At 34.5% G+C, this 23338-nt stretch overlaps 1 protein-coding gene across 1 annotated transcript; it reads right to left on the reverse strand.

The window, feature by feature from the left end:
* Positions 1-4553: 4553 nt before the first annotated feature.
* Positions 4554-21692, reverse strand: LOC128992290 (ER membrane protein complex subunit 6). Its single transcript, XM_054415785.1, has 5 exons — positions 21389-21692; positions 19539-19699; positions 10933-11025; positions 7838-7857; positions 4554-4753 (listed from the first exon to the last, which is right to left on the reverse strand). Exons 1-5 carry the CDS (start codon positions 21429-21431, stop codon positions 4723-4725), a joined length of 348 nt encoding a protein of 115 aa, XP_054271760.1. The 5' UTR covers positions 21432-21692; the 3' UTR covers positions 4554-4722.
* Between the last annotated feature and the right edge of the window lie 1646 nt (positions 21693-23338).

Genomic DNA, 23338 nt, shown 5'->3' on the forward strand with positions numbered 1-23338 from the left:
TGATTAAATAATCCGAAAATTAAAACTAACCCTAAAACCTGCAATTTATCAATAACTTCTTAAAAATAGTGATATGTCGATGTAACAGAAACATCACCACTGTCTTTCGTGGTCGTGACAAAATTCTGACATTTTTCAGAGGTAACGGAAACATTATAATTCTCTTCCGCGGTCACGGAAACGTATCGTCGTCTCCCGTGGTCATGGATACGTCATCGTCGTCATGCGCGATCGCGGCAAAATCACTAACAAATCCCACAGCCGTTTGGACATAATCGTCGTCTCCCGCGGTCACGGACGGTAAAATATGAAATTTACGCATAATTCCCGGGTTTTTCCCGGTTCAAAAAATTCACGCATAATTCCCGGTTTTCCCGGTCGGTGGACACCCTGAAGACAGGCAAACGGACAGACAAACAGACAGACAGAAATTGAGATAAGACTCGTTTCGGCTTTCTTAGGCTATGAAACCTAAAAATAACCAAAAACTCCATGATTCTAATCAATGTACAGATAAAACTGTAATTTTATTTAAATTAGAGAAATAAGCCGGAGCCCGAGAGAAATAATGATAATTTCTTTAAAAAACGATTCCGATACGACCAAAATTCTTTTAAAATTTATCTTTACAAAATGACTGCCTGCGATTTAAAAAAATAGTTAGCCTACAGCAAAAAAAAATTCGTTATAAAACTTTTTTGTAAACAAATTTTAAAAAACATTAGCAAAATAGCGTGAATGTCTTATTCATATAATTTACAAAACCGTTTACAAAACAAAAATCTGATGATAAATACGGAAATTATAAGTGGTACAAATTTGCCACAGAGGTGCTGCTATCTATCGGGCCAGAAACACAACTTTTTCAGGGATGTTTAGCCTTAACATATGCCTTTACTCTTGACTCTAGAAGTTGTATATGAAGACTGTTAGCACTGAAGTGACGTATCAAGTTGCTTCTAACCTTCGTTTCATAAGAGCACAGAAAGCAGCTGAGAGCATTTAGTCAATTAGCTGCTTGTGGCACTTTGTCCAAACCTTGATGTGGAAAACCTGGTCTTGGACTCTACTTCAGCTATAGATTTAGTTCGTGGTTTTTTTACCCACACTCATAGATTCAAATACATCAGGAGAATAGAACAAGAGATATTATCATGAATGAAAAAGGTATCTTGACATGTCACTGTCTCAGAATAAAAGTGAATCTCTTGATACAAATAATACATCTAAAAGTGTGATTGACATCTCTATTCCATTCATGCAACAAGTGTAGCGAAAGATGCTGATACATTCAGCATTATTACTTAGAAAATAGTCTTCAAGGAAATGTTTTCTGATCTAAAGGAAAAAGTCAAGATAGTGAAAAAAATCTATTAAACACAAAGAATAAGATGGTTTACCAGCTTGTTAGAAGTTGCCCGAAAGGATGTGTAAAGGAGGATTTATCTACCAAACCAATGACAAAAGACAAATGTTGTTGAAAATGATGACTCTTGATTTCTTAGAATTTTAATTCAATGGAACTGGAAGATAATTGGTAGGTAAATGAAGACATAGCTTCTCAAACTTAAACTGTCTCCTATTATTCTAAAGATTGCTTAAAAGTTAGTTTTACCATCTTAAAATACCTCATGTTAATATACTATAAATAATTTCGTTAATTAATAGAGTTCAGCTAGCTTACCTGAGACATAGACCCACCTACACAAGTAGATTTCCCATCCCTTTGTAAATTTTGAAGATGGTTTTTGTGTCTAGTTCATGTCCGGTGACACTGGTGGCTAGTTTCGACGAAATTTTGTGTCTTATTACTTTAGAGTTAATTTCATGATTCGTGCTTTACTGTTTGGTTATATTCACGTAGATTATTGTGGGCTTCACTCACCTTTATTTTCGTCTGTGATGTCCGGGACTCGTCAAAACACACATATATACAACACAAAATCGTCCACGGCATCAAAAGTCCGACGTTTCGCAGAACTCAAAAAAACGTTCCGCTTCCTCAGGGTGGAAATATACTATTTTTATCCCGCACGCGGGTCGAACGCCTAACCACGACTGGTTATATACTGTTTGGTTACATAACTAGATGATGAGTTATTGTTTATGATTATATCGTTTTATTTGGTAAAACGGGGTTTTAAATGACTGAAATAACAAGAAACAAATTTTAAACAAAACACAACATCTACAGTGCACCGGACAGAACTAACGATAAAATTGGCTTCAGCTGTTCCATAAAGAACTTTGACTTTCTATACAAAAATTATATGTTGACGAAGCCTATTGTAACTGTGTTATCTAATGGCAAATAAATTCTTGATTCTTGATTCTTGAAGATGGGAAATCTACAAAGGGAGTATGTTTTATTTATGCATGAGATTAGAGACCATGGTGGAAGAAAAATATATAGGTGTGCTATTCCCGTCATATGCTGATGTCACTCAGATTGCAAACATAATTTTACCAATTAGAAAAATTACAAAAACAATAACAATCAAGTCAAAACAAATATATACTTATATGGCAATACATCAGCTGATTTTTTGTTTGCAAATCTGGGCGACGTCAGTAAATGATGGGAATAGCACACCTATGTACTTTCCTTCCACCATGATTAGAGGCCAGGATCTAATAAATGTATAAAGAACACAAAACAGGCTTAACTTTTACTTTTTTTATGAACAAAATAATTTGTTGGTTAAAGCTGATCTTATGATTATTTCATCGTTTGTTTTACTTTATCATGACTGCAAAACCAGTTGGCTGTGATAATGCTTGTGTAATAATATTTTGCCAAATGCTTGTTAATTATGCTGTAGGCTATATAACTAGTTAATGGTAATGCTTTACTATGTTGATATTTTAACCTTTTGAACTCCAATAAGGAATATATTGGACACAAACTCTAACCAAACTTTCACTTACATTGAAAGATACACATGATATATGCTGCTGCACGGGAGTCAAGTGTAGAAGTACGCTCGGGCCATTGGTTGACCAGTAATGTGATTGTGGTACTCAAGTTTAACAATAGTTGAGCAGTCTAGATTGAGGGTTTGAATCCAGTGTCAGGTCTAATTCAAGCCCCACCTAAAACAAACAGTGGATGGCGAGGTTGGAAGTTGGCTTGTAAACTCCCTAAAGCCCCTCCTAACCTAAAATCAGATACTTTGCTACCATAAGCTGATCCTTACATTGTGCGTTTACTGATAACTTGTTTTAAAACGATTTGGATTTTGACATTCATAAGATGAGGAGAAACCACATCAAAACTAGGAATAATTGAATCGCCGACTATTTCATAGAGTTTGAAGAGTTAATGATGGGTACTAAGAAAATAAATTCTAAGAAAGCATAGGTTATCAAAATGTTTAAGATCAATCATATTATGGAGTATCCTATATTATAGGAGCCAAATTGTTTGCAATGGATTTTATTATGGTATTTTTGCCTTCTAGTGTTTGTTTAATTCTTTAAATATGTACAATGCCTTCAGAATAACCATTTTTAATTATTTTGAGATTTTCCTGTACAAATATTTGCTTTCTAGGTTACGAACAAATCATACGAAAAAGAAAAACATAGTGAAAGTTAACATACAGTTCCTTAGTTGGCTGTGTGAAAAATCATTTATGAAAAGTGTTAAGTTTAGGTTGATGTAGTTTTAACAGCACAATTACTGTTTGTGACTATTTTACTTCGCCTTGTCAGTTCTTACCATAGAATCGATTCTATGGAAAGAATAAAAAGTCACATCTTTCCATAATTTGTTAAACATTTTCAAAGAGAAAATTCTAGTATGTTTAATGCATCTCTCTTTAGTAATTTCCTACTAATTATTAGATCAAACTATTTCAAAACAATCTAGGGTTCTCTTTTTTTGTTAAGCTATAAGCTGTATTTAGTACAGTGATAGATTCACTAACTTGTTAAACTATCCAGCTGTCTTTAGTATAGTAACAGAACTAATATCATTGTTATTGTTAAGAAAACTAATGGTATTCTGGTTCAATCTAGATGTGAGGAAAATCATTCTGAAAACATCTTGACTCGTTCTTTTAAATTCTAGTCCAAAGATTTGTATTAGTTTTCCTATTGAATCATTATTTACGTTTACATAATCATCAAAACAATTATTGCTGATAATAGCTAGTTAGATTAATAATTCATGCATAGTTTTATGGTACTTCTTTTTGTGAATTTGTTCTGAATGTGATATTTGAAATAAAATTATATTTTTGACCTACCTTAATACCTTTGATGAAGACCCTTGCATCATTTATTTGAAAGAAAAAATGTCAAGATTATCTAGAATCTTCTTTATTTGCTTATTCTTGGAAGTCTAACTCTTTTCACACTAAATGGTTTTTGCTGTTCAGTTAAAATCTGTGAAATGCGTGAAATACGGTTGCCGTGTCATTGTTTCTTTCACATTACACTGAATGGCAAAATTAATGTGTACACTACTAAACATTACTGTTAACACTTTCGCTAATTTTGGATGATACATCAATACGTATAATAAACTTTGGGTGAATAAATAGACAAGCTAAATATTATCAACAATATATTTATTATAAATGGTTAACAACACAAATGTGAGATACAATGAACATGAATTGTGATTAATGAATTGGTTTTGGAACGGCCTGCGTTTTGTCTCACTGAGAACTGTTTGTCCTGAAACTGGGTGTGTAAAGATGAAATGTCCAAGTATTTTCAGTACACATGGACCATGCCGTAGAGGAATCTTTTGAGGTAGTTAAAGAAACAATTCATAAAACAATACACTAAATACTTACGGTACCCTTAGTATTGGAATATTCTTTTTCTGACCAGAGGGTTTGGATCTGCAAAACTTCAAAATAGAGTAATGCCAACAATTAACACCAAAATAAAAATACATTTCAATCAGTACGAAAACTTTAGACTTTTTTATCCGTAAACAACTCCTGAAATTTTTCTTTCATTTTTACTTTCTCCCCCAATACATTGTATGTATGTAAAATTTATGGTTTTCTTCAAAGTTTTCGAGTTTGAGTGGATATTTTCGTTTTGGGTCCCTCTGAACACAAAAAAGTGGTCTGTGAAGTGATGTTTGTGTGTGTGTGTATGTACAGAGCTACAGATCACACATGTAGTCCGATTTTGATTCAATTCGGTATGTAGGCACTAATAGTATCTCCAGGCGTATTTTTCATTTGCCTTAAATTTTGTTAGATTTTAAATCGTTATTTTCCAATTAAAAACCCATAAAATTACGGAAAAATGGTAATGGGAAAAAGTATGTATCATATTGCCGATGCAGTTGATTTCCAAACAGAAACAAACGATTATGACATTTTCTAGCCAAACAGATTTGTTAATTATAATATTTTTGGTAATTAGGATTCTATTTTTGAACAATGCATTTTTGTTCTTACACACGTCATTAAGAGTTACACTTACAATTTTTAGTCATGACTTAGTCGTATTGGTCTAGCTACCTCTTTGAGTTGGTTGTAAGTCTTTTTCTAACAGACGGTCGAAGTTATGATGTGGGACATAGAATGGGCGTTATACCGTAAGCCTGTTCAGACCAAGAACAGTGTCTTTGCTGCAGTTGGTAGAACTTGAATGGCCCATTTATTTGCCTATACTTACATTTACCTTTAAGGTTGTCAGAGTTCTTTGAGATATGATCACTTTGCTGACATATAGAATCTGTTCAACCTCTATGATTATTTAATTATTATTTAACCATATGTTTTTATTTACTTTCTTTAATAATATTGTCTTATTAATGTCTTGATTAAAAACAGTTTAGTTTCTTTTGATCTTTTAATTTTAATCTAAATAAGAAATAGAACATGGCGCAGTCGAATGAAGAACCCGTATCTCTGAACATTAAGCCTCCTGAAGCCTTTTCCTTCAATCCTCACGACTGGAAGACATGGAAGACTCGCTTTGAGAGGTATTATTCCCTTAGTAATTTAGCTCTACATTCTGGTAAGCATCAGATTGACATGCTTATATACTGTATGGGGGAAAAGGGAGAGGATATACTTAACTCATTCAGGTTAAATGACAATGACAAATCTAATTACAAAGTTGTTCTAAAGAAGTTTGACGATCATTTCCTTCCAAAAAAGAACCTAATTTTTGAACGGGCTAGGTTTCTAAAACTTAAACAGGGTTCCATGCCGATTGAGAACTTTATCACAGACCTTCACAATCATGCCAAAAACTGTTATTGGGGTCAGATTGAAGAGGAGATGATTCTGATGGTTTTGATTATTGGTATGCAGGACGAATCACTAAGTGATCGTCTTCAACTTGAACCCGAATTAAAACTTAACACAGCTATTAACACTATCCGTAGATCTGAAGAACTAACAAGACAGAAACAAACACTAAACTTGGCTGACATAGCATTAATAAACCAAAACACTCAACATTTAAGTAAATCAAACATTTCTCCTGATAAATCAAACAATAATTGATACTTTAAGCCAATTAATGACAATAAAAGCCTGTCCAATGTCAAAAAGAGATGTTTTTGGTGTGGCTCGACAGTTTTACACAAAAGATTCAACTGTCCAGCTAAACAATACAAATGTGGGTTTTGTAAAAAAGTCGGTCATTTCCCAAATGTTTGCAAATCAAACAAAGTCAGTCAAATTGAATATGATGATTCTCCCCTTGAAAACCCCACCGAAAATGTTTGCTCTCAGTACATAGACCCTCAAATTGGCTCTGTTGACAAAACCGTACGTGATGATCCTTGGTCTGTAGTGTTAAATATGAACGACAGTGATGATGTTCTTTTCAAAATTGATACAGGAGCAGACGTAACGATTTTGCCTTACAAAGGTAATACAACCAAACCGAACAATCCTATTCCTTTATCCATTAAAGATACAATGCCAGATACTCTGCCATTTACTACTGTTACTCAAACCAACTCGTCCCTATCAAATACTACTGAAAAAGCAACTACTACTCCATCTAGAACAAACCAAGATTACAGTAAACCTTTTTCACGATCAACAATTCCCAATCAAGAAGCTGCAATTAAAAAATCATCAAGAGGCAGAATTATAAGACCAACCAAACGATTTCCTGAATAAACTTTGAGAAAAAAAAAACTCAAAGGGAAAGATGTTCAACCTCTATGATTATTTAATTATTATTTAACCATATGTTTTTATTTACTTTCTTTAATAATATTGTCTTATTAATGTCTTGATTAAAAACAGTTTAGTTTCTTTTGATCTTTTAATTTTAATCTAAATAAGAAATAGAACAGAATCAACAACATAGTTTTAGAATGTTTTTATTGCCTGTGGTACAACTGTAACTTTGCATGAAACATGGTAGTCCAACTTGCAGACAGTTCTAGTAATTTTAATTTTGATGTATGCTACATTAGGTGATAGGGCATTTGATGAACTAAGTATATTGCCTTTATTTATTTTGTTTTACTTATGTGAATTATATTATGACAATTAGCCTATTACACTAACACAACGCAGGCTGGCAGTTTGCATATAATGCGGTATGGGCATGAGAATTAATTAAGCTCCCCCCACTCTTCATTTCAGGAGAAAGATTCTCTTTCTTGCGCCCCTAGGCCTGGCCCATTTAAAAGTGACCCTGACACATCTTGATAATAGCAAATCAGTTCGAGCCAGTTTTTGCAACCAATTAAAAATAAATTTGCTTATAAAATAATGATTCAAGGCCTAGTAAAGCCAATTATAAACCAATCAATGAAAATAAACTCTTTTTAACAGAAACCTTAGACACTAAAATGAAATTAATACAAGAATTTACTAAATGTTGATAAGGATACGTCCAGAAGAGAACATATGTCTGTAAATAAGTTAAGGAAACAACAGAGCAAGCCAATAAAATATAACTATGTAGCTATAGTCAACTCATATATATTTTTATGTACTTTATAAAGGGGACTGCAACTTACTATGAAACTGTATTCTCGTCCATGATGCAAGATGCAGACGTAGGCTGTAGCCATTTGACAAAGAACTAATTTACACTCTCAATTGTCTACACCTCATATGCAATTTACTTACAAAAAACCATGTAATTTTACACTATTTAGATCAGAGGTGCCCATTCCCCCCGAAGCCAGAGGCACAATCCCCCCCCCCCCAGCCAGAGGAGCAGTTCCCCCCATTATATGCTGCCCTCTATTTGAAACTTCCCCCACCAATTTACTTGGCAATTTCCCCTTACCACATTATACAAACATTTCATAAGTATTTAGTAAACTTGAGGTAAACAAAAACAAACTTGCTGACAATCAAAATGAAATGTTTAATAGTGTCATTTAACAATACAAAACTAACGGGCGAATTGGAACTTTTAATTTTTAAATTTACAATTCAGAGTCTGTATTGTCAGCCAACATGTTCTCAGTATTGCAACACAGACAACATCTTAAAAACGTTCAACAATATATTCGGTGAATTACTCTACTCCAACCCAGTACTGTACAACATATTAGGTGGTGTAAATGTTTACAGGGCTTTAAGTGCATGAATAATGCTTTACAAAAAGTAGCTAGTTTCAAAATTAGACTTATATTATTGAAATCAGAGTCACGAAATAGGGCAGAGTGGGGGGTTACGCGCCACTCCCAAAATGCCTTCTACGAAAATCAAATGCACAAAACCCCCCACCACCCACCAGCACCAAATGTTTTTGTGACAAAGAAATCTTATGATTAATTTTGAGAGCCCCAGGACTGCGTTTTATGACGGACAATGGTAGAAACGCATCTTGTCAGACAATCCTTAATATGAATGGTAGTGTCGAATTTTACTTGCTACACATATGTTTTGGCGGTTCTTTTAGCTCCACCATCGTCAGGCTTACAAAAGGATCCACTTCTGGAGGTGTCGTCAGAATACGATACAAACATTTAACACAAAACACAAAACGGTTACAGATAGGCCTATCAATTCACGGATGTACATTGCTGAGGATAGGACTGGAAGTAAACTGAATCAGGTTATGACGGACCGACATGGTCTCTGGATTGTCGTCTGTGTTATCAACAGCTGATATTGGACTAATTGTAGCGACAGAGAAGAGTGTTGGAAATATAATGGGATTCAAAATTGAGTTTTCCATTCATAGTTATTGATAATAAAATCCATGATATGCTGGATATAAATGATGGTCTCGACAATCTACATTACTGCCGGAAAGGACATTTCTTAAATACTTTGGAAGAGTTTGAAATAGGGTATATACAAACATAAAAACTAGGGACAGCACACAAATTTTGAATGAAAACACTCAATAATTAATTATGAATTCCATTATATTTTCAACACTTCTCCGTCACTACAATTAGTCCAATATTAGCGGTTGATAACACAGGCGACAATCCAGAGACCACGTCAGTCCGTCATAGCCTGATTCAGTTAACTTCCAGTCCTGCCCGCGGCAATATACACGCGTGAAGGGATAGGCCTATCTGTAACCGTTTCGTGTTTTCTGTTTTTACCATTTTTAGAAGTAATCTGAATAACAAAAATGAGGTTGGTGTTAAGAGTGAGCTACTTAGAAACACCTTTTTGGTCTGCTTATACAAAATTATACATTTATTATGACAGGTAGCAGAAAAAAATCCCCCCTAAATATGCCCCAGGCACCTCTGATTTAAATACTTTATAGATTTATGAAACTACACATAAACTATCTAGTTGATTAATTTATATTGAAATTTGTTCAAGAGGAAAATCTAAATAGGTTTTTAAGGTTAAATAATGGTTAACAGAGATAGGACTATTATTATGTTAAGTGAAGATGTTGAATGAAATTAAATGAAATTTGTCAGTCACAGACACTGTGTAAGTTTGATATGTTTACACATAAGACATAAGACATATTTTATTTACACAATACGTTCTTTATAAAGTACATTTCATACATAAGAACAGGTGTTTCGTCATAGTGATGTTTTTTATAGTAAAATTAATAGTTAAAATAATTAAAATAAACTCATGTAGGATATCAGAGAATTTTTATCTACATTATAGGGTTCTCCAAAAATTCCTCAAGTGAATAGTAGGCTTTCTCAATTATTTTATCTTTTATTTTATCTTTGAATTGAGTAGCATTTAATGTTTTAAGATACAGGGGTAATTCATTGTACAATCTAAGTCCCATATATTGAGGGCTGTTCCTAAAAGTCGTCAATTTGTGATGTGGTAATCTGAAATTATATTTATTCCTTGTATTATAATTATGTGTAAATTTGACTACATCTGACAAATTTTCCTTAGTGTTATGTTTTGTGTTTGTTTCTTGTAACTTATGCATAAACACAATACTGTAAACATAATTGGTTTTGCTTGAAATTATATATCGGTTAGATTAATGACCGTGATCATGACAAACAAGACAAACCTGTGTAGGTTTTGATATTTTTTAGTTAGAAGGTTTTTTACCAACTAAATACAGTAGACTCCCTCTTATCCGGACTCCTCGGGACCGAGGCCAGTCCGGATAACGGGTTTTCCGGTTAAACCAACGTCCCAAAAAACTCGTTAAAACGGACTGTTTACTGTGATATTTGACTAAAATTTAGGAGAGCATTGTATTAAGACACGTGATCACTGGTCTCAAATCTTTCCCACGAGAACAGGCGTTTCAGTACTGCCAACTTCCTTCCGATCTAGTCCGGTTAAACCAATGTGCTGATAAAAATTGTCCGGTTAAAGAGATGTCATTTCCGCCGAGTGTAGTCCGGATAAACCGATGTACGGTTAAAAGGTGTCCGGATAAGAGGGAGCCTACTGTATAAGCAATCATTAAAAGAGTATCTAGAAATGAAATGAGCTAGGAAGGTAACCAATACAATATATAATGTTTGCTTGGAAAGTGTTAAGATTAGAGCAATGTTGTAAAGGATACAAATAACCCTCCGAAGAATCCATTCGTCAAAAGAGTTCTCCTGTTCACAAAATATTTTTTCCATTTAGGACCAGCTTTCATCAGTAGAAGTCCCTGAAATAGAAACAGACTAAATAAAATATGATAGTTGAAAAATGATAGATTCGAACCTTGATGGGACAGCAACAGGTTTGACTTCTTTGCATATTTTCACAGCGTATGCATTCCTTTCCCTTAAAAGATTGGTTGAGATTCTTCTATGGAAATGCAATTGGAGCGAGTATAAAATAGATCCACCATATCATACGGTACTATTTTGAGGATTTATCATTTAGATAGGCCTACATCAGTTGAAGAATTGTATCAAGTCTTTTTATGCAGAGAGCATTTTGTTGTTTACTATTTATTGTTTTTAACCAATATCCTACATGAATTATTTTTCTCTGGTATCTATATACTGTATAAAGCCAAAAGTGCCCATGAACTTTTGAGAAAACTACAAGTCACACCCCCATAAACCATATACTTAAAATGTTCGTCATGACGAGAAACCTTGCGCAATATTGTCCATTATTTCTTAAATTGCCCTATAAAGTCGTAATTGCTTTCTAAAGGGAACTTTCTATATACCTATTGTTAAAAATACCTCAGCTGTATTCATTTGTATGATATTCTTTCAATTTATTACCTTATTAAAATCTGGTGAGATTATTTGTTTGTATTACTGTATTCTGTTTTGTTTATTTCAGCTTAACCTAACCAATCAATAGTTTTATTAATACTTATGAAGTCAAACGGGGTGAAGCCTGTGGGTAACAACTAGTTACAACTAAAGATTACACCATAAATTAAAAAAAAACTTTCCTAAAATAAGAGAGAAACATTGTTCAGCATCATTAAACGCAAATGTAACATTCGTACGCTTTTGTGGATAATGTCATTAAATCCATAGTGGTTTTAGCTTTAGCATCACAGAAGACAGTTTGAGATGATTACTTTATTAAAGAGACTTCTAACCGTGCCGGTGCCGGTAAGAAGTCAGGTTAATGACATGCCCGGTATCTCAGTTGATCTCAGTACCAATGCATCATTTGTTTCTGTAGATCCAAGTAGGCCTAATAATAGTGTTTAGCCTTAATAAGACTGCCAAGCTAAAACCACTAAAAAACCCACCAGTTGTAAATGCGGATACTACTTTCTTGTTTCTAAATATCCAGGGCTTAAAAAATAAAATATCAATTTTAGAGTCATTTTTACTCAGTAATAATATTTCTGCTATCGGTCTAACTGAACATTGGTTAAGAACAGAAGAAGTTGCCTTGGCATATCCTGATGGTTTCTGTTGTAGTAGTGTTTTCTGCAGAACTGATCATATAAGGGGGGGCTCTTTAATTTTCACTAAAAACTTTTTAAAGGTTAAAATGTGTGATTTGGACCAGTTTTGTTCTGAAATGAGTTTAGAAGCAGCAGCGGTCTTTATCGAGGATTTTAAATTAATTTTTGTTTCAGTCTACCACTCACCTTCGGGCAACCCTGTGGTTTTTCTTGAAAATTTTGATAAATTATTAACTCATCTTTCTCGTTGGACTAATTATGTTTCAATTATTGGAGGAGATTTTAATAAAAATTTTGACTTGACACAGAACAACTACCTCTCTAAACAATTTCTTAATATACTCCGCCAGCACAATTTTCACTTCCTAAATCACTACCCCACTCGAGGCAACAATTGCCTGGACAACGTATTAACAAACTGTAATAAAAATGCAAACATAAGCTGTAAAGTTTTTGATTTTCCTTTCTCCGACCACAATGGTCTTCTATTAAATATAACTTTGAATTTGGGAAAAAATTGCGTTAATCAATATGCTGCTTTGAACTCCTTTTCTAAAGTAATTTTGCCAAAAGATTCGGTGGGTGTGTTAGTGGATAAGCTTGGTACTTATGATTGGACAAAAGTTCTTAATTGTATAAATCCAAAAGCAGAAAATATCTTTAAAATGTTTTTCAAAGTTTTAAAAGATAACATTTTTTATTTTTCTAAAGTAGTAAAAATTCAGACTGAAAATTCCAAAAAAAATAAAAGGTTATGTTTTTAGGAAAAAGCATTTAGCTTGGATTAAATAAATAAATATAGGATGGAGAGGACACAGCTAACTCACCTGATGAAAGGTTGCAGATGAGTCAAAGAACACATAAAATCACACACATAATTTACTTAATATTTCGCCTCTTTCAGAGGCTTCTTCAGAAGTAGGCCTAGATGGTAGTTACAAAACAACAGTTTAAATAGGATGACACAGTTTGAATTCAAAATGTCTGACAGGTTGTCCAACTGACACTGCACAAAGCACTAAATACAGGCACATTGCAATATTGTATTTACATATAATATGTACATTGAAAAGCAAATTAGTTTTGTCCATGAAAATAAATACTTAAGAGTTAGCTGTGAGGGTGAGGATATGAGGATATTATCTAATGTTGAGGTTAGGTGGGGTTCTGGAGTTGGTCACAAACTGGTAAGCTAATTCCCATCTTCTGAGCATTGAACTATTGCATTGGTTCTTTGGCAATGATTTTAGAGCTTTTATGGTGAAACAGTCATCAAATAGAAGTTGGTGGGATAAGGCATGTTGTGCAACTGGTTTTTCTTTGCTAGTTTTAACATCATGTCGATGGCCGTTCATGCGTTTTCGGAGAGTCTCGGTTGTTAGGCCTATGTACTGGGCTGGACAATGTGAACATTGAAGCTGGTAGATAAGGTTCTCTGAGCTGCAGGTATGATGGCCTTGGATTCTGTAATTTTTATTATGGTATGTGCTGGTAAAAGTTTCTGTAGGATGGTGTATCTGGCAAGATTTACATCGGTTTTCATTGCATGGGTATGAGCCCGGTCTTGGTTTCTCAGATGGTATTTTTGATGGATTTGGGAGTTTTGGGTGGACTAGCATATTCCTCAAATTTGGGGGTTGCCTATAGATTATGGAAGGGGCTCTTGAAAGGAGGTTTTTGGTTTGGCTGGAGGACTCTAGGATTTTGAAACCTGTTTTAAGGAGGTTGTTTAGTTGTTGCAGGCCAGGGTGGTAAGTGGTTATCAAATTTACTTGAAGATGGTTGGTATTTTTCTTTGTAGTTGGACGTGGGTTCTGAGCCGCTTGGATCTGAGATTTTACGAGAGTGCTAGGATAGCCTCGGTTTTCGAAGGCTTTTTGAAGTTGGGTTTGGTATTGTGTACGGTCTTTCGGTTCTGAAATTAGGCGATTTCCCCTTAGGGCAAGACTGTAAGGAAGTGATCTCTTGGTGTTATTCGGATGACAACTAGAAAAATGGAGGTATTGTTGGTGGTTGGTCGGTTTTATGTGGATAGATGTGGTGAGGCTATTGTTCCTTAGATGAATTGTAAGGTCTAAAAAGTTGATGGAAGTCTCAGAGAAATCCCAGGTGAAATTTAGCGGTCCAAAACTGTTGAGGTCTTCCAGGAACTTCCGTAGTGATTCTTCACCGTGGGTCCAAATTATGAAAATATCGTCAATGTATCTAAACCAGCAGATGGGGAGGTGTTCACGGCTAGACAAAAACTTTTCTTCATAATTCCCCATGTAGAGATTAGCATAAGATGGGGCCATTCTTGTACCCATGGCAGTGCCCTTGATCTGTAGGAAGTGTTTGTCCTGAAATTGGAAATAGTTCTTTTCCAGAATGAATTTTATCAGTTGAGTTATAAACGAAGTGGTGGGTAGGGATCCTTTGGGTCTGTTTTGAAGGTAGTTTTCTGTTGCTGTTAGGCCGTGGACATGAGGTATGTTTGTGTAGAGTGAGGTGACATCAATAGTGGCCATGAGAGTGTTAGCGGGGAGTGGTTGTCTGACATTGTTAAGTTTTTGCAAAAAATCATTGGAGTCCTTGATATATGAGGCCAAGTTTTGTACTAGCGGTTGTAGATAGGCGTCTACGTATGAAGAGATACGTTCCGTTAAAGAACCGCAGCCTGATACTATGGGCCTTCCTGGCGGTGGTGTTATGCCTTTGTGGATTTTTGGTAATATGTAGATTTTAGGGCAGATGGGTTCTTCTGGTATTAACAGATTTGTTGTTTCTGGGGAGATATTGTTGGATTTGGAGTGTTTGTAAATTATTTCCTTGAGTTCAGCGGTGTACTTTATAGTTGGATCTTCTTTCAGAGGGAGGTAGGTGGAAGAATCACTGAGCTGGCGTTGGATTTCTGACACATAATCAGATTTATTCATTATCACTGTGGTCGAGCCTTTGTCAGCTGGAAGGATCATGATATCAGTATTTGATTTTAAAGTTGAAATGGCTTTTTTCTCGGCTTCGGTGAGGTTATGGAGTGTTGTAGAGGTTACGTTGTTTTCGAAAGTGGGATCTGAGATGTTTTGTACCAAGAAGTTGATGTATTGTTCTATCGGATGGTCTGCTGGTAACGGAGGGGGATCGAAGTCCGAGGGTGGAGCAAACTTCGCTAGGGAGGGCGCCACACTGTTGGATTTCGAGTTGTCTTGATCTTGTGAGTTGAAATAATGTTTGAGACGTAGGTTCCTAGCTAGCGACATGATGTCTTTAACTAGGCCAAAATGGTCAAAACGGGGTGTGGGACAAAAACTGAGACCCTTGGTCAAAACTGTTTTTTCTATTTCTGAGAGCTGGTGGTTGGATAAGTTGCAAACTTGTTGTTCATTTGTAGAGGTTTCAGGGTTGTTTGGGACAGAATTGCTCTTGAATGGGGAAGTAGGAATCTTCGGTGGTTTAGGTAGAAAGGGTTTTTGGCCTACTGGTATAGGTAGTCCTAAGAGGGAGGCCAGACAAGGCCTATCTGAGATTAGAGGAACCTGATGTGGTTGGGTTTGTTGGACTAGGCCTATAGATCCATATTGATGTATATGTTTGATACAAAGGTTAGAGAGTTTTCTGAGTTTTCTTTCAGCTTCTTTGTTCATATTAATTAAGGCTTTCTGTGCTATTGAATTGAGATTATCTGCTAGTTGTGGTTTGTCATTCAAAATCAGCTTTGTGAGGTCAGAAAGAGCCTTTCTGTGGTTATACATTTGTTTAGAGTACAGTTGTCCACCCAAAACTCCCAAATCCATCAAAAATACCATCTGAGAAACCAAGACCGGGCTCATACCCATGCAATGAAAACCGATGTAAATCTTGCCAGATACACCATCCTACAGAAACTTTTACCAGCACATACCATAATAAAAATTACAGAATCCAAGGCCATCATACCTGCAGCTCAGAGAACCTTATCTACCAGCTTCAATGTTCACATTGTCCAGCCCAGTACATAGGCCTAACAACCGAGACTCTCCGAAAACGCATGAACGGCCATCGACATGATGTTAAAACTAGCAAAGAAAAACCAGTTGCACAACATGCCTTATCCCATCAACTTCTATTTGATGACTGTTTCACCATAAAAGCTCTAAAATCATTGCCAAAGAACCAATGCAATAGTTCAATGCTCAGAAGATGGGAATTAGCTTACCAGTTTGTGACCAACTCCAGAACCCCACCTAACCTCAACATTAGATAATATCCTCATATCCTCACCCTCACAGCTAACTCTTAAGTATTTATTTTCATGGACAAAACTAATTTGCTTTTCAATGTACATATTATATGTAAATACAATATTGCAATGTGCCTGTATTTAGTGCTTTGTGCAGTGTCAGTTGGACAACCTGTCAGACATTTTGAATTCAAACTGTGTCATCCTATTTAAACTGTTGTTTTGTAACTACCATCTAGGCCTACTTCTGAAGAAGCCTCTGAAAGAGGCGAAATATTAAGTAAATTATGTGTGTGATTTTATGTGTTCTTTGACTCATCTGCAACCTTTCATCAGGTGAGTTAGCTGTGTCCTCTCCATCCTATATTTATTTATTTAATCCAAAAAAAATAAAAGTAATGCTTGGTATACTAGTGAGTTAAGAGTTATGAAAGAAAGATGAATTTTTCTTGATAAAATTGTAAAAAATAGTCGAAGTGTTTCAAATGAAACAAAACAAGCATATAATGGGTTAAAAAATCAATATAAGCATTCAATTAAGAAGGCCAAAATAGAATACAACACAAATCTCATAGAAAAAAGTAATAACAGATGTAAAACTGCTTGGCAAGTCATTAAAACCAGTGGCAACTCTTTAATTAATACAAAAAAACCTAAAATATCTCCTGATATTTTCAATACATTTTTTATTGAATCAATTGAAAACATAAAAATGAAAATTGTTAGTAATGCCTACAGTTCAAAAGATTTAGTTAATAAGTCTTCCATTACTCCTGTGCCTTTTTCCTGGAATTTTATCGCACCTAATGATCTAATAAAAGCCACAAAAAAACTAAAAAACTCTAGCAGTAATGATGTTTATCTTATGTCTAATAGTTTGCTTAAACAGATAATTGGTAATCTAGCTGAACCTCTATCTTACTGCTTTAATCTCTGTCTCCTTGAAGGCGTCTTTCCAGATGAATTAAAGGTCACCAGAGTCTGTCCCATTTTTAAAAAAGGTAAAAAAGACATTCCAGAAAGTTATCGCCCAATATCAATCATTCCTGTAGTATCAAAATTGTTTGAAATCATGGTCTTTGATCAGCTGAATTCTTTTTTTGAAAGAAACAACTTTTTAAGTGTTTCGCAATTTGGATTTAGAAAGGGCAAGTGTACATCAGACGCAATAGATAAATTGATTAATGAGGTACTAATGGTCTTTGAGAGGAAGTCACTTGCTCAGGCCACTTTTTGTGACCTGAGTAGGGCTTTTGATTGTGTGGACCATGATGACCTGATAATGAAATTAAGTTTTTACGGTATCAACGGAACTCCACTTTCTTTTTTCAAGTCATACTTAAACAATAGAACACAAAAAGTCAATATTGATGGAGACTGGTCCCAAGAATTAAAAATAAAATATGGCGTGCCTCAGGGGTCTGTTCTAGGTCCTCTGTTATTTTTAATTTGTATTAACGACCTCCCAGCATGTATAACTAGTAAAACTTATTTGTATGCAGATGACACAACATTTTTAAATATTAATCCTGATCTTAAACAACTTCAAGAGTTAGCTCAAAACTCAATTAATGAAGCTTCTATCTGGTTTGAATCTAATGGCTTCCTCTTAAATAAAGATAAAACTCAAAAAATTGTTTTTCGCCTTAGACCGTGTGAATTAAATATGTTGGATGGCTATGTAGACAACGTGAAATTTCTTGGTATTTATCTGGATAAGACTCTTTCCTGGGGACCTCATATTGATTACATAAGTTCTAAGCTTTCAAGGGTAATATGTCTTATGACTAAACTAATACATTGTATAGATCAAAATTATATTAAAACAGCCTACTTTGCTTATTTTCAATCCATTTTTAGATACAATATTATATTTTACGGCAATTGCAGTAGGATAGAGGAAATTCTAGTCTTACAAAAGAAGTTGGTTAGAATTATATCCTATGAACCCCAACAGGAACACTGTAAACCCCTGTTCATTCAGCTACAAATTCCAACAGTGATTAACATTTATTTATTTGACTCTGTATCATACGTTCTAAAAAATCCCAACTTAATCAAACAAATTTCTCATGTTCATTATACTAGGAATAAAAGCGTTGCTGCCATAGATTTTTTCAGACTGTCTAAAACTCTTAAAAGCCATATTGTAATCTCACTAAAAATATACAACAAACTAATACATTTAATACAAAAATATCCTGAAAACACTTTTAAAACAAAATTCTACAGATGGCTTTTGAACAACCCATTCTATTCTCTAAATGAATTTTTTGAAATGTCTGGTATTAATTTTTAAGTAGAGTTAAGAGTTTGCGAATTGACCAAATTATTTACTGTTGGACTTTGTTGGTTATGCGGTTTAATCACTTCCATTATTTTCAATGCCACAAATTTTTCTTAAGATTAAGATTACCTATTCAATTGTAATATTTAAAATGTGTATTGTAAAGTGTCTCATTTTATGTAGTTAGCTATATTGTATCTTACTGTATTTATTAACTGACTATGCTATAAACCTTAGCAGTTGTATGACTTTGTCAATAATTTGTGAAAATTCTAAGGACAATAAACACATTTCATTTCATTTCATTTCATTTCATTTCATTATGTGAAACCAGCCTTAAGCCCCGTTCACACGGGGCGAGTTTACAAGCTACAAGCCGGATTTTTTACACGCAGCTAGTAAAATAGCTCATTGTGAACGACGTACTCGCTCAAAAGCTGCTTGTAAAAAAGCTCTGGAAAAAGTTGACGCTGCCGCTACTTTACACACCAACTCGCCAGCTTTTGAGCGAGTAGGCAAGTAAAGTAGCCCAGTGTGAACACAGTTGCTTGTGCTTGTGCGCATGTTATTCGCAGATGTCGGAGGATTTAGTTCAAGCCAGCTACTGAGCGAGTGGAAAAAGCATCGTGTGAAAGACTACAAGCGCACTCGCCGACGTCTTTCTACACGCCGGCAAGTTGGCTAGTGGACAAGCTCCGTTTGAACAAATACAAGCACACTCGCCAACTCGCCGGCTTCTTACACGCCGGCGAGTAGCGTGTAAACTCGCCCCGTGTGAACGAGGTTTTAGGCTCTAGGATCACTTACCCACAAACCTAATACAGCAAAGACGTAGAAACCAAATCCATAAAAACCAGTTAGGCCCAAAAGCCCACTAGTTCCTCCAGAAAGTGCGGCCATGGACGTCCTGCAGTACTCAACAACTGCAGCATTGTTCCTGATGGCCAACTCGCTGTAAGCAACGATCTCTGGAAAATGTTTCAAAATCAATAAGATTTGTAATACTATCTACCGAATGTTGCAAAATCAAATAGATTTCAAAAATATACAGGCTCCAATGAGTGTAAATGTAAAACATGTTTACTACATAGCCTATATAATTCTAGAATCAGCTTTTACTCCCACAAACATTCTGTACTGAGGAATAGCCTACAATTAATTACCATCAGCTGTACATATGACTTAAACAGACCGCATCAAGGGCTTATAATATAGAGCTTAGCATAGGCTTGTGAATTAACTTATTGTTCAAAACTGATTGTTGTATTTAGCGGTTTCAATTTAAATTACATTCAAGAAATGAATCAATGCACATAAGCAAAACGTGGACATCCAACTCCATTGTATTACAGAACTTTATTACTTAATACTTTAATACATTTCAATGAAATGGCAACCATACAAAGTAGGTATTTTAAGCCAAGTTTGAATGGAGATGACTATATGGCACAGAAAATGTACTACTATAACCCAGATAGTAGTATAGTAGTACGTTTTCTGTGGTATAGGATGAGTGGCGCGATCTTGTAGTCTTGTTAGTCACTAAGGCCGACATATTCCTTAGACACAGCTGTTAATTAATAGCCAATACAGATAATTTCAACTTAGAAGGGAACTACAGTTTATGGTGGAATCCGAACCACATTTTTGCCCTGGTATTAAGAAATTGGTCTAATTATCAGGATACATGTGGATAGTCGTAGTACTCACTAGTGCGGACGTTAATCAACACCAGGGAGTATCGTAACATCAAAGTATTGGTTGATCGATAACCAACTTAACCCAACTAAACTATATAGGCTATGTTAAATATAAGTTAAATACCAACTCAACATCAACAGTTCAAAATGTGATAGTCAAACTCACAACATGTTTCGCCTGTTCATTCAGGCATCGTCTGGTGATCACCTAACAAGAATGCTTTATCTATTAAGTTATAGAGTCGTCTTATAAAATATCTTATTAATCTGTAAACTTAGTCTGGACTTATTAATTATTTTGATTTATATTTTAAATATAGGGTATTACGGCCTGACAAGTTGTCAAATAAAATTAAAATAAATGCACAAATTACGGACCATAACGCACAAAAACAATTAACATTTAAAGTAGGCCTACTAAGTTAGGCTACTATTAACCGGGCGCTATAGGGTAGACTCAGTAATAGTAAGGCAATAATAAAGTACTTAGGCCTACTTTAACTGTAAAATGTTTATTCGTCCGTCATGTCCTTTGTGTATTTGTTTGAATGTTATTTGACTACTCATATAATGGATGACATTTTTGTTAGGAGATCACCAGACGATGCCAAAATGAATAAGTTAGGCGAAATATGTTGTCAGTTTCACTACCACATTTTGAACTGTTGACGTAAAGGTATGTAGGTCTAACTTAAGTTATGTTTGTCTAATTAAACAGTTCAGGGGCTACATAACTAATTCTCACTCCTATATCAATTTGTAACACTTATTACCATGGAGTCGTGTGTCATAGTTTTGGCCACAACTCTTAAACATAGCCTGGATTTGGCCTAGATCTAGGTAATTAAAAGTGATAGGGCTATGCCTACATTTAGTGGACATCTAATGTTTGTTTACATTATAACCATGCGATAAATACAATTAAAAATCAATGTAGAAAGTCTTGTAAAGACTTACCTCCTGATTTATCCATTTTTGTTTTTACTCTTCCAACAGACATGGTTTTTAAACTATTTCTAACAGCAACTTATATACAAAACGATTTTCAGTGTTCTGTTTGGGTGGTAAATAGGCTTACTGGTTTAGCCTTCGTACAATGTGAAAGCTCGGATCAGGAAAAGTCAACTAAGTTATGCCTATTTCACAGAAAAAGTTCATACGAGTCCTAACAAACTCAATTTAAATGAATTATTAATTTAATTTGGTGCAGGATGTTGGTTAACCTATAAGTTAGTTTTGCTTTATTGGTTACTTGATAACCGTCGTCGTCGTCTGGTCGTCTGTTTGTTGTTTGTTATCTCATCTGCAGACAACCGAGGTAAAATACAGTCTGACAACGTAAACCATTTTATAAAGAAATGTCCCAGGATACACGGATATACTCAGTTTGCCTTCATATAAGTAGTCTAAATAATGATTTCATAATTATGTTGTTTTGTCTCTGAATGGTCTGAATCACTCTAAAAACTATAAAAGGTATACAATATCATATGAGTACTGCCAAATTGTTATATATAAATTCAAATTTATTTTAAAAATTGAAATCTTACTACACATTGTAGTCTGTTGTAGAACAAAGAATAATATTACATTAAATATTGCAAGTTTGTTTAAACCTAATTATGATAATTGTTATATAGGTGGTTTCTTATAATATTAATAGAAAATTTTATGGCTGTTAAAGATATTAAATATAGCACTTGATTTTCCAAATTGAATTTGTTCCAAAATTTCTCAACTTGTTGAGGAATTGTTCCTCTTGATCGAATGAGTAGTCCATAATATGTCCATAATATCTAAATTTGAAGTATATTATACTTCAAATTTAGATATATGTATGTATGTATACAATTATTACCCTCCTTACCACATAATTTATTAGCATAGACCTTTAAGTTTAAATAAACTTCTAATTCAGTTAAATAAGCAAAACCAAAGAAAATTTAATTAATACTGCTGTAAATATTAAGATGCGATTTTGAAATGCGTACAAACATTTGTTCGTACACAGCTTTGACTATTGTATACTGAAGTCAAAGGTACAAACCATCACCAAACTATAACGTCCCCATAACTTTGGATTCCAACTGAATTCCATTCAAACGTCCACCTTATTTTGGCTCAAATTTGGATCCACCAACTTTTAGAATAAAGAATAGATTCAGGCTCTTGTCCGGTGGGAGTGGTGGGACATAATACTTATTTATTTTATCTATCTATCTATCTATCTATAGGCAAGCATGTTTCTTTAAAACCTTTTTTCTCAGCTTGTGTGCATCGCAGGGAATTAAACGCATACTGTTGGAAAGATATTTTCCTGTAGATGTGCAGAATCCCTTTATAAATTAAAATAGGTTCAAAAATAAGCACAAAAATTAGATTTGAAAACTAAAAAAAATAACATGGGAGTTATGGGTTGCCATGATGGTGACGAAATAACAACAAAATATAAACAGAAAATCAAAACGATTTCCTATCACATGTTTTATTTACGAAGTGGGGTTTACACTGTACATTACATAGTGTAAGAAACGGCCATGTATGTGACCCTAACTTTGTCTGAATAAATAAATAATTTTTAATTTAATTTTAATTTTTTCCTTTAATTTAATTTACATATTTTTGGTCGAGTTTTCGACCACTGGACGACCTTTTAGTACTTATTTAATACGCAAGCAGGATTTTTGTGACAGTTACTCCTCAGAAACTACTCAACCGATTTTCATGTTCTTGGTGTCATTGGAAAGAGCGTAACGTGAAGTTGTGCAGGAGACTTTCTTTTTAGGTAAATAATTAGAGAGTGAAGCCTTGGGGCCCTTTAAAGTTTCGTATTTCTTCATAAGATTATCATAGGAAACAAACATTGTTTTGAAACTCCAGCTGTTGTCAGAAATTAAACATAATAAT

Source organism: Macrosteles quadrilineatus, unplaced genomic scaffold, assembly GCF_028750875.1.
Source record: "Macrosteles quadrilineatus isolate MER2022 unplaced genomic scaffold, UCM_ALF_1.0 Scaffold_4__1_contigs__length_99947679, whole genome shotgun sequence".
Lineage (NCBI taxonomy): Eukaryota > Metazoa > Arthropoda > Insecta > Hemiptera > Cicadellidae > Macrosteles > Macrosteles quadrilineatus.

What these genes read in the sequence shown, in the direction of transcription:
- LOC128992290 (XM_054415785.1), bottom strand. Translation starts at nt 21,431, where the DNA reads ATGTCTGTTGGAAGAGTAAAAACAAAAATGGATAAATCAGGAG. An exon ending in AAAAATGGATAAATCAGGAG is followed by an intron (nt 19,700 to 21,388) that starts GTAAGTCTTTAC and finishes AACATTTTCCAG; the next exon opens with AGATCGTTGCTTACAGCGAG. An exon ending in GATTCTTCGGAGGGTTATTT is followed by an intron (nt 7,858 to 10,932) that starts GTATCCTTTACA and finishes ACTTATTTACAG; the next exon opens with ACATATGTTCTCTTCTGGAC.